Source organism: Neolamprologus multifasciatus, chromosome 12 (assembly GCF_963576455.1).
Source record: "Neolamprologus multifasciatus chromosome 12, fNeoMul1.2, whole genome shotgun sequence".
NCBI lineage: Eukaryota > Metazoa > Chordata > Actinopteri > Cichliformes > Cichlidae > Neolamprologus > Neolamprologus multifasciatus.
In genome coordinates, this window is record NC_140450.1 from 6837139 (window position 1) to 6850522 (window position 13384).

The 13384-nt window shown below is 41.0% G+C and overlaps 1 protein-coding gene across 3 annotated transcripts in view; it reads left to right on the top strand.

The window, feature by feature from the left end:
• Nucleotides 1-3916: 3916 nt before the first annotated feature.
• Nucleotides 3917-13384, top strand: part of kremen1 (kringle containing transmembrane protein 1) — a 70147-nt gene continuing 60679 nt past the window's right edge. For 2 of the 3 annotated variants that reach the window (XM_085179794.1, XM_085179793.1), the window contains exon 1: nt 3919-4324. In XM_085179794.1, the coding sequence (XP_085035920.1) occupies nt 4246-4324 (79 nt within the window). In that variant the 5' untranslated portion in view covers nt 3919-4245. Of the gene's footprint in view, nt 4325-13384 lie in introns of all 3 variants that reach the window. The other variant, XM_085179791.1, reaches the window with a different exon arrangement.

Here is a 13384-nt window from a genome sequence, read left to right on the forward strand (position 1 = left end):
AAACCAGCTCCACCCTCAGCCTCCTCTTTCAGCCAAACCAGGAAGGACTGGAGCGGAGGTCAGGTAACTCAGAAAGAGCAGAACTTTAATCAATATAACATATACCTATATAAAATAACAAACAATGCAAAGCAAAGTCTATGCCACCATTTGGGCTATAGCTTAGTGCTGTCATGCATTACAGGTAAACTCAAAATATCAAATTAGTTAACTTATGATCACAGAAGCTTTAGAGCAGGGGTGGCAAACTCCAGGCCTCGAGAGCCGGTGTCCTGTAGGTTTTAGATGTGTCCTTGATTCATCACAGCTGATTTAAATGGCTAAATTACCTCCCCAACATTTCTTGTAGTTCTCCAGGAGCCCAGTAATGAACTAATCATTTGACTCAGGTGTGTTTACCCAGGGTGTTATCTAAAACCTGCAGGACATCGGCTCTCGAGGCCTGGAGTTTGCCACCCCTGCTTTAGAGCATAACGTAAACATAAGACAAAAGACCAAATGAATATTACCTAAGTATCTCAATTGTGTGGTTGCATGCAGCCATCACACTTACCCTTTTCAGGGTCGCAGGGGTGCTGGAGCCTATCCCAGCCGTCTTGGGGCAGACTGTGGACAAGTCGCCAGTCTGTCGCAGGGCTAACACATTCGCACCCACACCTATGGGCAATTTAGAGTTTCCAATTAACTGCATGTTTTTGGACTGTGGGAGAAAGCCGGAGTACCCGGGGAGAACATGCAAACTCCACACATCTGATGGTGGAATTGAACTCAGGACCTTCTTGCTGTGAGGCAACAGTGCTAACCACAATGACACCGTGCTGCTCACTAGCTCAAGAAATCGGAACATCAAACTTTAAGTAGCAGCAGAAATGTCAGAGAACCTGCAAACTCTGCATGGGCCGTTTGTGACCCAGGGGCTCTATATAATATGGTTCTCTGAAATGCCAAGAGCAAAAGCCTAGATGGAGAAATAATATTCAAAAGAATGAAATGTGACATTAAGATTCAGGGCTAGGCACTCGTGTTTACCCAAGAGAGAACAAGGACATGACATAGTCTTGGCCCCGAATTTGTGAATTCAAAGCATCTTGGCCAACTTCTTATTCAGCTATGCATAACTTCGCATTGGCAGGCAGGTCAGGGATGCTGAAGTACTTTCTAATACATCTCAGTGGATTATTCTTGCTGTGACCTCCAGCCCCCATCCTGTATAACTCAACAGTCAGGACACATAGCAGGGTGAGGGGCTCTGCTGCAGCCACCCATGCTAAAAATCCACACACGTGATACTGGAAGAAAAGTACCTAAAGGAAAACAGTCAGAATTCCTAAAGGGCAAAATGCCAAAAATATGCATGATAACTAAATAAATAAGTGTGAATGAGATGTGTGGAAGTGTCAGCTTATTTCTGAAGACGGCAAAAAGGGAGAACAGAATTACAGTAACTCCAGCAGACCACAAGGAATGTGGCCGGGCAGCGTGTACAGACAAGCCCAGCATGCAATCAGACATACGCACTCACACACACACACACACACACACACACACAGAAACAAAGAAGACAAAGGAAGCCTTGCTACTTAAACTGCACAGCATCTCAGACTGATAGCGCTAATTCACATTCATTTTCACATGGACAGGATGTTTTCATCCCACTGGCACAAAATCTGTTTGTGTGAGGATAAACACATAACACACCATATTTAAAATAATAAACACAATTATGTTCACATATTTGCAGGAAAAAATGTTTATGGCCTCACTGGCATTCCAAAGAAATTGCCATCTGACATTATCTAAGCCCTAAATTGTAAATAAATACTATCTGGCTGAACTGACAGCACAAAAACAGCTGTCATGTCTTTAAGGACATTTGGAGTAATAACAATAAAAGCCAGAGGAAGATTTTAGTGAACCTGGTCATGTGTTTCAGTTAAGAAAATGAGGCTTGGTTGGAAATGCGAGCTGCAGAGGTGAGTGTAAGTAAACCCACATAGAGTCTAACAAATCTGAACTTCTCAAGCAAGAGGAGATAGAGAGAAACAGAAACTGCATAACAACAATTTCAGGGCAGCAGTAAGTTCATGAACGATTGGATGATGCAACAATTTAAAGGAAATAAACAGATGAATAGTTCCAAAGAAGAAAAAATGTGTTTTTTAAGGCTTAAGAGAGAGTCCTGGCATTACCCCAGTTGAAATGGTGTGGTCAGAAGAGGGCTGTTCAGTCTAGACATCCAACAAATCTTAATGAACTGTAACAGTTTCACGAGGAATGGTCCAAAATTCCTCCTCAGAAACTCCTTTAGCAAATACTAAATGGAGGCTGGTGCTGATAAAGGCTCTACAGGTTTGAAGGGTATTGAAAAGCTACAAATGTTTCTGTCCTACAATGCTAACCCCTTTCACATTTTGCTTCTCAAGACATTCAAAATCGGTGGTTATGGATGAACACAATAGTACAATAATTAGTCAGAAGATAGCTGCACATTTTGTTCATTGACTGGAATAATTAAGACTATAGAGTAAGTATAAAGTAGCAGACGTGTACAGTACTTGAGTTCGACTGTCACAGGTGAATATTTTAGGTTTAGGTTTAGATATAATATTCCTTACATATGTCAGACTAAAAGCTGGCTGTTCTACAGTAATGCAATTCAAACAAACAAACAAAAAAGTCACAGTCATAGCAAACGTCCAACATAGTTAAATTCTAAGAACTTCCTTTCTCCTAAACAGTCCTAGTCTTTGAATTTAAAACAAGTTAAGCTTTTACCAGCAAGCATCTCAAGGCCACACAGTCGCATTTGTCCAAAGGGCACACGTCATGCTAGATTACTTTCCCAGAGCACCCCTTCTCAACCCAGTCTTTTTTGGCCAAACAAATGTTGGGCTTTTTTTTCCCTTTCAGCATGGCGGAATCATACAGGATATTCTATTTTTAGTCTAACGGGCTGCTGTTTGGGCTTGAAAGCGTGTTCTCAGTGCTTCATGGTGATTGCTGTTAAACACGTGAGGGTGCTGTTTCTCACGAGGTCAGACTGACTGACTGTAATGTAATAATAAAGGGCCGAGAAGTGCTCACAGTGGGCTTGTACACTCAGTGCACCTGTTTCTATTAGTGAATAGGGCTGGACAAGCTTCGGTGGAGATATGCAAAAGAGGAACCGTAGAATTAGGATCCGATTTTAGATTGTGATAGTTGTGTTTTCACATGAACGATAAATAAAGCAAAACGCAGATAAACATATAAATAAATATAGGCCTTAAATGTTTTGTGATTTGTTAAGTTTTTTTTGATCAGAAATCCCGCCGCAGGAGCCAAAAAAAAGTAATTTCTTCCAAAAAATACTTAACAAGTAGTTTCCCCAGCTTCATTTCTCCAGTTGATCTCGTTTGTGTTAAGATGTGAGACTATACTAAACTATGCCTTTACTCACTTTTCATCTTTTCCACACTTTTGACCATATTTTGTTATATTAGAAGGATGTTTGGCTTCTCCTTGTCTTTTGTTTAACACTGTGCATGAGAGGGCATGGTTTCCAAACACAGTGGACCATTAGTTATATTTAGACTCCATCATAAAAACAGACAAAATAATATTTCAGAATGGTTATAATTTGTTTCTTAGAGTCTTATAGCACGTTTTCCATTAACTGTCCTGCTGTATGGTAGTATTGAGCCCCAGCTGTGTCGCTACTCTGCCTGTGTTGACCTAAAACATGCTTCATTGTCGTTGTGATTGTATTGGATACTGATTTATTATATTGTTTTAGTTTAGCTGTAATATTAAACTTGGTTTGCGGTCAGTTGTGATTATTATGCTTTGATGTGATTTGATTTTTAACTTTGCGGACCTGCTGTTCATTGCACCACAGAGACCACCTTTAAAACCCCATCGCGCCACCCTCTCTCCCTCCCTCCTCTTTTCTTTCTGCTGCTTTCCCAGTGCTGCAGGTTGAATCCATTGCCCCTATTTCCTGTCACATGGGTTGGAAATAGGATCCCTGTTTTCTACTATCTGGTCTCGTCGTAGTGGTGTCAGTGTAGTAGTAGCTGTAGGACCTGCCTTGAAGTTCAGGGACTTTTTAACACCGGCCAAAGCGCGACTCCTGCACAGACACAGACAGCCAAGCAGCAAGTCAGCCAGCCAGTCAGTCAGTCGGTCCAGCAGCCTGCAGCTCTGCGCACCCGTCCGTCAGGCTGCACTTCACCTGAGAGCGAATTCAGACTCTTTAATCACACGATGGATTCCTGGACCGTCACCTCTGCTCTGCTTCTCGCTGGCTTTATTTCTTCCGCGGCTTTTAATGATTTCGACACCGGTAAGTCAAACTTTTCTCTTCGCCTTTTCCTCGCAACGGGTTTGCGTCTCCAAAGTTCCTCTTTTGCGCGACGCACAAGCTCTTCTCTTCTTTAAAAAGAAAAAAACAAACAAACAGAACAACTCGCACTAAAAAGTGCAGCAGTCCTAAATATGCTCATGATACTCTTGGTATTTGTTTCGCTATCCCACATCTTGCAGTTAGCAGTAACTTCATTCATAGTTAATCGCCTTGGTAAAAATCCAACTACGGCATTGTTTCCCAAACGGCATGAGGTATTTAATTGAGAGGTTTACAGTTTCCCTCCGAGCAGCCAAAGCTCACAGGGAAATTGTTTTGATTTTTCGGCTGCAGGGAGGAGAGTGGTGCTCTGGAGTGAAGTGTCTGGTCTGACGATCAGGCGTCACTTCCACACGTACTAAGATAAACACTTGTGCTCCGAACTGTAAGGTGTCCGGGACACATTCGTACCATGACGTTTACGGACCACAGGTCGCCTTTATTATATTGTTTTACAGACATTGTTTTAATGTCTGTAAAACAATATAATACAGTAGATTACATTAAAATAAGACAAACCTGCAGCTGCCACACAATCCACTTTCCAACACATCCGGCTCTATTTTTATTTACCTCTTCTACATCAGCCCCTCAAAGCTCAACGGATACATTTGAACTGTTTGCATTTTCATCTTTTCTCGCAGAAATAAAACATTTTTCATTCCCAACATCATATCTCCAGAGGAGGCCTGCTAGCTGTTTAATTGAACCGTGCAAATACGGGTTCTCCCCGGAATGAACTTGAAACCGTCCGCTAAGTCATCTGATATCACCCGTTTAATTTGCCATCAAGTTCAGATTAATACTCAAAGGGTACGCTTGCGTCTATCTGCTGCACTTCAAAGTAACAGCCGGATCCCCAGCGAGATCCGCCTTCTCTGAGACTATTTTGTTTGAATGTGAATATCTAATAATGATGACCGCACTAACCAGCTTCTCCTTGCTGTAATTTGTGCTGCGTTTCATGTCGAAGCAGCAAATCCTCATGCTTTCCTTTTTAATTTTTTTGTCTCTTAATTATACCCTTGGATTTCAAATTAGAGGGTCCACCATCTGGGCTAGTGCGTAAGTACTCCCATGTGTACCTATGTATTAACAAAGTATTTAAAGCAATGGTATTCCCCCTCATAACACAGGGGAGAAGAAAAGGCCAAGTTTATGTTTAGTTTGTCAGCTGTGCCATATTTACTGTAAAGTAAAACAATAATTTAATGTCTCTACAAGAAGTCAGTCTCTTGTTGTAAATGATAGAATTGACTTAGGCTGTCTTTGCTGGTTGAAGGTTGAATACCATCAATTTGACTGGACTGTGAGGCCAAACTGAATGCTAAAGCCAGCAGCACCTAAAGGAGAAATGCACTGTAAAAGCCCTTCTATGTCTTTCAAAGTAATGAGAGCTGAGGAAGATGGGCTCTGTGGCGCAGGCACAGCTGAATTGCACTGAACGGTTCCATTCAGTGTTTGGATATCTGGATGAAACGAATCAAGTGAACATCTGTAATGTCATTAAGCAACAAATCAGGGTAACATGGGCAAATATGAATTTTTCAACACAGCGGCATTTTCCTTTACCCGCTGAAGTTATTACCTGCAGCAGCATATTAATGTCGTCCAGAAAGCCAGCTGCTGCTGCTGCTGCTGCCGCCTTTGTGAGACAGCACCTTAAACAGTTACACTTGAAATGCTTTCTCTGTCCTTGTGGACTGCAGCTTTGGATCAAGCAGAAGTGTATGAGCAGCAAAGTGTTCTTCATCTCCTGCTCAGTGGTAATCACGCACTTGGTGCTGTGCACACATGCAAACATGCACCTAAGTGCAAATGTATCTCTAAGGGTTAGAGATGGTTGTAGCGGTGGAGCAGTTAAGTACCATTATGCAACATATAATACGACAGTGTGCTCTTCTTCCATACAGCACCCTTAACACTCCCACTATAGAGTGATAGTTAACCACAGACCCTTATCTTTATAAAGAAGCTTTATAAAAGAAACTCATTTAGACTCCCACATGCTGGTGTGCCCGACTGCATCCTGCTGTTGTTTTCTTGGCAGCTGTTTACAAATGCACACACAAGTAGAAGCTGAAGTCTGTCAGAACTGTCAAGATGAAGTGTAATTGAGTTGGTCTGTAAGCCAGTAATGATCTAGCTCATGGCATTGTTGTCTTAAACAAGCTCAAGCTGGTGAATCATGGCAGATTTATGATCTTCATGTTTCTGGTAACCAGGACTGTCTCTAGTAGTAAGTGGAAGACAGGTGGTCTTTTGTTTATGTAACGAGTTCACACAATTCACACAGCTTTTTAATTAATTTTCAAGCATTGCCATTACAGTAAGGTGGTTTCCCTTTTAAAATCTGGGTGTGTGAGTCCTTTTTCGCCTCAGTACATGCTGGTGTAGCTCATAGGTATTTGGTCAGTTTGATCAGAAGATCATTACCACTCTCACATCTGTCTATGAGGCGTCAGTGTGTGGTTGATGAACTTAGTTTGCAAGACTGAACACAAATGTAACAAAATTGTATAAAACAGCAGCTTTACAGTCCACTAATTATTTACATTTTTGTTATTTCTCTTCAGAAATTGAAGCCTAAAAAGAAAACTTCATGTCTTTGTTGGTGCACTTGTTTTGGGCCATGGCCAGTAGTTTTCTGTGGTTTTTGTTAAAACTGATTTAAGAGGCCTGTATGGCTGTGCATTAAATACTAAACACATGCATTTTGCTTTTTATTGGAATAAACAATGACTATGTGGAATGCTTATTAGCTTGCTTTATGGATAATGGCAGCCATCTTTTATCACCTTTGGACAGAGTCAGTCAACCCGTTGCCAAAGACAAGGGATGTGTGTATGGGTGTGTTAGATTTAAGAGATCCATCCATCCTTGAGCTCATATAACCCCAGTTCACCACTTTACTCTCAGACTGATGGTTTAGCTGTAGTCCTACAATATTTAAAAGTAGAATGGGAGTCAGAGCCTTCAGCTTTCAGGCCCCTCTTCTGTGGAACCAGCTCCCAGTTTGGATTCGGGAGGTACACACTTACGCTCTCTATTTTTATGATTTGGCTTCAAACTTTCCATTTTGGCAAAGCATAAAGTTAAGGCTGTTTCAGGTGACCCTGAATTCTCCTTTAGTTATGCTGCAGGAGGGCTAGGCTGCTGGGAGTTGAAGAGGGAAGAGAGTGAAGCGTGCTTCTTCTCCACTCGCTATGTTTTTATGCACAACTTGCATTTAATTATGAGTTATTATTAATCACTTGCTATCTTCCACAGCATGCCTTTTTTCCTGTTTTCCTCCCCTCACTTCCAACTGGTCACGGGAGAAGGCCTTCTCTCCCCAAACCCCCAAGCCTGCTCTGCCAGGGGTTTCTTCCTGTTAAAAGGGATTTTTTCTTTCCCACTGTCACCAAGTGCTTGCTATTAGGGGGGCATCACATTGTTGGGGTTTTCTCTGTACTATTGTAGGTCTTTACCTTTCAATGTAAAGCAATTTGAGGAAACTGTAATTATAATTTGGCGCTATTGAATTGAATTGAATTGAATTGAATCATTCCTTCTGTCCTTCCTTCCTTCCTTCCTTCCTTAAACATCTTACTTTTATTAGGGTCACTATGTACTGGAATCTCAGCTATCATTAGGCCAGAGGGAGAATATACCCAGTAGAGTTCTCCAGTCCATCGTCGATAACATAGAGATACACATAGCCACACACTCTCCCACTCACATGCAGAGAAAGTTGTAAATCACCAATTATCCTAAACTGCCTTTGAATGATGCGAGGAAACCGAAGCATCTGGAGGAGATTTGTGCAGGTGAAGACTCCATTTAGAAAGGCCAGGAGGTTTCAAACCAAGAACCTTACTGGTGTGCTTACTTTGCCACCCAATTTAAAGAGTCACATGGCAACACATTAGAAACACTTGTGCTCCGTGATCCCCCCTTTCAGTGCCATAATAGGTAGTCTTACCTTTGTGTGTACCTGGGTATTTGACCAGTCAAGCATTTATTTGTTGGGTTGGTGTTCAGTTTTCATTTTGGTGGGATTTAGGTTTCTAAGAAAAACTTCTCAACTTTAGCAGTGGTCATCATGCTTTAGTTTATCACACTATTGCACACTTACAGACTTTATTATTAGATTTAGCAAATAAAGAGAATTTGTGTTGCTTTCTAACATTATATCTGTGGTCATTTTACTTGTAAATATAGCCAAGTACACGTATCGTTCATAAGTCCGTTTATGATCTTTTGATATATGAATTCCTCTTGAATGCATATATATTTCTTCTGTTTGCTATTTATTGCTGCTGCCTTACTATTTATGTTTTACTCCTGCACAGTTGGTGTGGAGCACCCATAATTTCATTGTACATGTACAATGACAGTAAACAGCTATTCTATTCTATTCTATTCTATTTTATTCTATTCTATTCTATTTTATTCTATTCTATTCTATCCTATTCTATAGTTGACATTGCACTTACAGACGCTTAAAGAAATAGGCAACAGAGAGCTATGGCCATGCTGTTAATGAAATCTGTGACCTTAGTAAAAAGTTACCCTATGAGTTTATGATCTCTAGTTTTAAGTTATATTTCATATAAGATGATGCCTGTATTTTAAATTGCAGTCCTAATAAGAGTAAAATAGATAATATTGCAGGATATGTTTTAGGGTGTGGCTGTTATGACTGACAAGTCACTGCTGCATGAGTGTGCAGTTTCCTCAAATTCTTTGTCAAATCCGCCCCCAGCTCATGTCAGGATGTTTTAACACCAGTTGTTTGTATACAGTCTGTGCGTTGTATATGAGGAGTTTTAACCTGTGCGTCGTTTGATTTTGTTCTTTGCAACTTTAATGAAAACGCTTAGCTTTGGGTGTGTCAAGCTGAAACTTGAAAAGGGCAAGCTGTGACATTTTGGCAATATGGTATGCGCGCTCATTATGTGATCACAGAAGACAGAGCTGTCAGAAATAAGCCCTGATGAAAAAAACATCAGGTTAATATCAGGCTGTGCTCGACCAGCTGAATCTTGGCCTGATCGAAGGCGGTGCGAGGTGCCTGATGGGACTGCTTTTTTCTGCACTTTTTGCAATGTCTCTTATTAGCTAGACATGCATGAAATAATGCTACGTGATAAGATTTGTCAAGCTGGTGATGTAGCCTATCAAATGAGCTTGCTGCATATCCAGCCATGCTAACATATTTATCTAAGGGTGTGTTTTTTTTTTGCTTCTTTTTTAAACTTTATTCAACGTGGGCGTCTGAAGACCAGAAATGAAATAAATTGATGGTTGGATGAATGACCACGTGTTGTGAGTTCTCTTTGTAGCCTGACTTGCGTATAAGCTGCTGCATAAACTGGCAACCCTCTGTTGCATCTGGCAACCCTCTTTCTTTCCTGCTCAGTGTCTGATCGCTATCCAGCAGGGCATGATGTTGGCCTGGACTCTGACCGATTCATCGCCCTTGACTACAGACAGAACTGAGTGTCTTGCAGTGCAGCAGGCGAGGAAAAACTGGTTCATAAGACTGTACAGAGGTGGTAGCTTCGTTTTGGCAACTGTTATGCAGCTCCTGTCTTCGCTGGGTTGTTGTGTGATTGATAGGAGTTATTTTCAGATGTCTGGCTTAATGTCAAGTTAGCGTGAATTGCCTGTGTGTGTTTGTGCTTGTCTAACCTCACCCCTCTGTGAAAAACAGGGGAACATGGCAGAAGCACATACGGTACCTTGGAGTTTAGGGCTAGAAATAACCATTAAGTTTGCCATAGTACAGCAGTGAAACCTGTGACAGTTTGGCTGTAAAAGTACATTCAGTTCAAGGGTGTCAAACTCATTTTAGTTTTTGGGCGACAAAATGTGATTTCAAGTAGGTTGGATGAGTTAAACCTATGCATCGTTATTGATCCTCTTACCGATTCTCATTGGCTCCCCTTTGACGGCGATCACCTACACTAAGCAGCATATAAAAGACATCACATTTGTACAAATTAATTGCATGCTGTGTGTTCAAATGTTTGCGTATGTTGGAGGTTTTCGCCTCTTTGTTGTGATCAGTGTTGAGGTCATTACTCAAAAAAGTGGTTATTACACATATTACACAGAACACTTTTCTACTCACTCCCAGGAGAGGGTAATTTGTTATATTACGTGTTACATTACTTTCTTGTTACTGTATAAACTGACCTTAAATAATTACTATTGAACTTTTTAAACCTATAGGCCATCGTCCCACACACCAACACAAACCCATATCTAATGAGGACACACACAGGATCTTTCTCGTAGTATTACCGGTACATAAAGGATTTTTTTTTTACAAAGCAATGATGAAAACCAGCAAAAAGAGACTTGAAAGCGATCGCCACAGTGATTCTACTTTAGAAACACGAACATGTAGAAACGGAGGCTGGAGTCTGACTGCTCATCAGTTTTTTACCTGTTGAGCTTCGATTTCTGGCTGCTGAGCTCAATATTCACTCAGCTTCACCGTCACTCTGGGTTCTTGGCTAGCTTAGCATTAGCATGCTGTCTGTGCAGGTCCTTGAAAAGAGCCAAAGTTGTCTTAGCAGCATAACTATTGGAAGTATTTCTGTCCTGGATGCAGTTTGCACTTTACCATTGTGCTCTCATGCTTTTGTGCAATAAAAATAAAAGTAATGGCTGTATCCACCCTGTGGACTGCCCCGCCATTTTTCTCCAACAACACACGAACTGAAGTCAACTGATTGTAGCGAGAACCCATAAGCGGGATTGATAGACAAGCAGACTAACAATTCCAAGAAACTGGAATGCTGGGACTTCTCCATTCCCATCCCAAATAGTATGTCACGTCTTTGGGATTCAAACAACTTGTCATGATCTAGAAACACTTTAACTTCCCAAGCATGTCTACCCCTGTGTAGTAATGCTCACTAAACTTGACGAAGCAGTGAATTTTATAGAAAAACTATAATTATTAATGACTTTCACAAATTTCACACTTGGAGTCTTTGTTTAACACCCCTAATTTAGTTGGTCAGCAGCAGCAGCGTTTAATTGTAGATTAAATAGCATCTCCACAAGGACTTCTTGTCATTGCTAGATTAAAAGCACAGGTTCCAGTTTGAATTTAATTAAATTTATGATTAAACAGTTATTAAGTTCATAAAATGAAAATAATAAAGATAAAAAAAAAATAAAAATGGTCATCATAGATGGTTAGCGCTTAACATCTTTAAATCACTTTTTTTCTAAAGTCTGAAACCAAAAGACATTTAATTTAATGACAGAAAAGCATTGTCCAATTTAATTTAATTTCAGCTCTGTGTGTGTGTGTGTGCATGTGTGTGTGTGTGTGTGTGTGTGTGGGAGTGAGTGAAGTTTAACTGTGAAGCAGCTGTTACCATCTGGAGTCTCTATAAACTTTCAGTGTTTCTGCTTAAGAGTTTAAAGGGGCCATGTCAAGTGTCAAAAAGAGGTGCCATGTTTCTCTCTTCCAACTACACCCACACTCATATAAACACATATAGATAACCACTAGTGTATGCATACGCGGCCCGCTGGATGCCTCCAATCATCATCTCTCCCTCTTTCACCCAGTCAACATCCTCAATCTTTCTTGACTTAATCTTCTTACAGCTCGTCCACGCAGCCTATACAGTTTATGACTGGGCTCCATCAACCTTTGTAACCCTCGAGACAGCGTAATCTCGGTGAGTGTGTGTGAAGGAGCGCCGCTCTGAATCGTTTGCCTCAGAGAGATAATAACAGGCCATCCTCAGCCATTTGAAGAATCACGAGCTTGTGTTGGCAGAGGTGATCGCAGTGAAGCATTGATTTGAGGGGAGACAGTGGGTTCTTAAAGAGTTTAACATAAGGACTAAATCCTCAGTGCCCAGAGTGGGGAGTGTCAGGGAGCATTATGGGAAGTGGGAGCATGGAGTCTGGGTCTCAGATGTGGGGGCTGTGGTTCCCCCTGCTTTTCCGGTTCAAAGATGGAGATGGAAACCTCTCCTCCCCTGGTGAGCTTCTGTGCAGCACATTCTGACGCACACACACAAAAACCACTCGTGCAGATTTGTTTTACTGTACTGTGTGTGTGTGTGTGTGTGTGTGTGTGTGTGTGTGAGAGAGGGAGCGAGAGAGAGAGAGCTGATTAAGGATGTGATCATGTGTAGCAGCAAGAGGAAGTTTTTGAGTTATTTAAAAATCCTTTGTCCTCTCCAGGCTTTGGAGTTGTGAAAACAACCAGCAATAATCAATATTTTACACAGTAATGGCAGATTAAAGAGAATGATTTACTCACACTGATAATTTACAAAGAATTAGCACCCACTTTTGCAGACAAGGAAATGCTTGACTCCAGCACAGCCCCACGGATTTATTTATTTTTTTTAGTTATTTTTTTTAATTGCAGAGTATTGCAAAATTATAGGTGCAGCTTGTCTGTATTAGCGTCTGTGAGAGAATTATTATGAAAAGAAAGTGAAAGTAATTCTAAGGCAAAGATGCAAGGGGGTGGGGGATGGGGTGGGGGGCGCTGCCAAACCGTTTTAGTCTGGGTTTTGCTGTATCTCCAAAATACTTTTCCAAGTGAAAGATTTGTAATTACAGTAATATGTGAGCTGACCTGGGATCAACAGTACTGAGACAGAGATCTTAGTTTGTCATAATAGCTCTTGAGCCTCAAACACAGTGCAGCTAAAGAGACATTGTTTCATTTAATAGTTACTTATTGCCATATTATGTCCACTGGCCAGATGTCTCCCATTCCACAGTAACCTCAGCCATGATGGCCAGATACTTGCTAAAATTAATACTGAATCCACCAGATGTGGTGCTAGGTGAGCATATATATATATATATACATGTAGCTTTATAAAACTCTATCTAATCTGCTAGATTTATGCTTCTATCTTGGAGAACAGTCACAAGATGTTGTTTGGTTTAGAGTTATCGTGCATCACATCATCCATTTCTTTTGACAGATTATCTGCTGCAGGGAACAGTGCCTCATCTTTG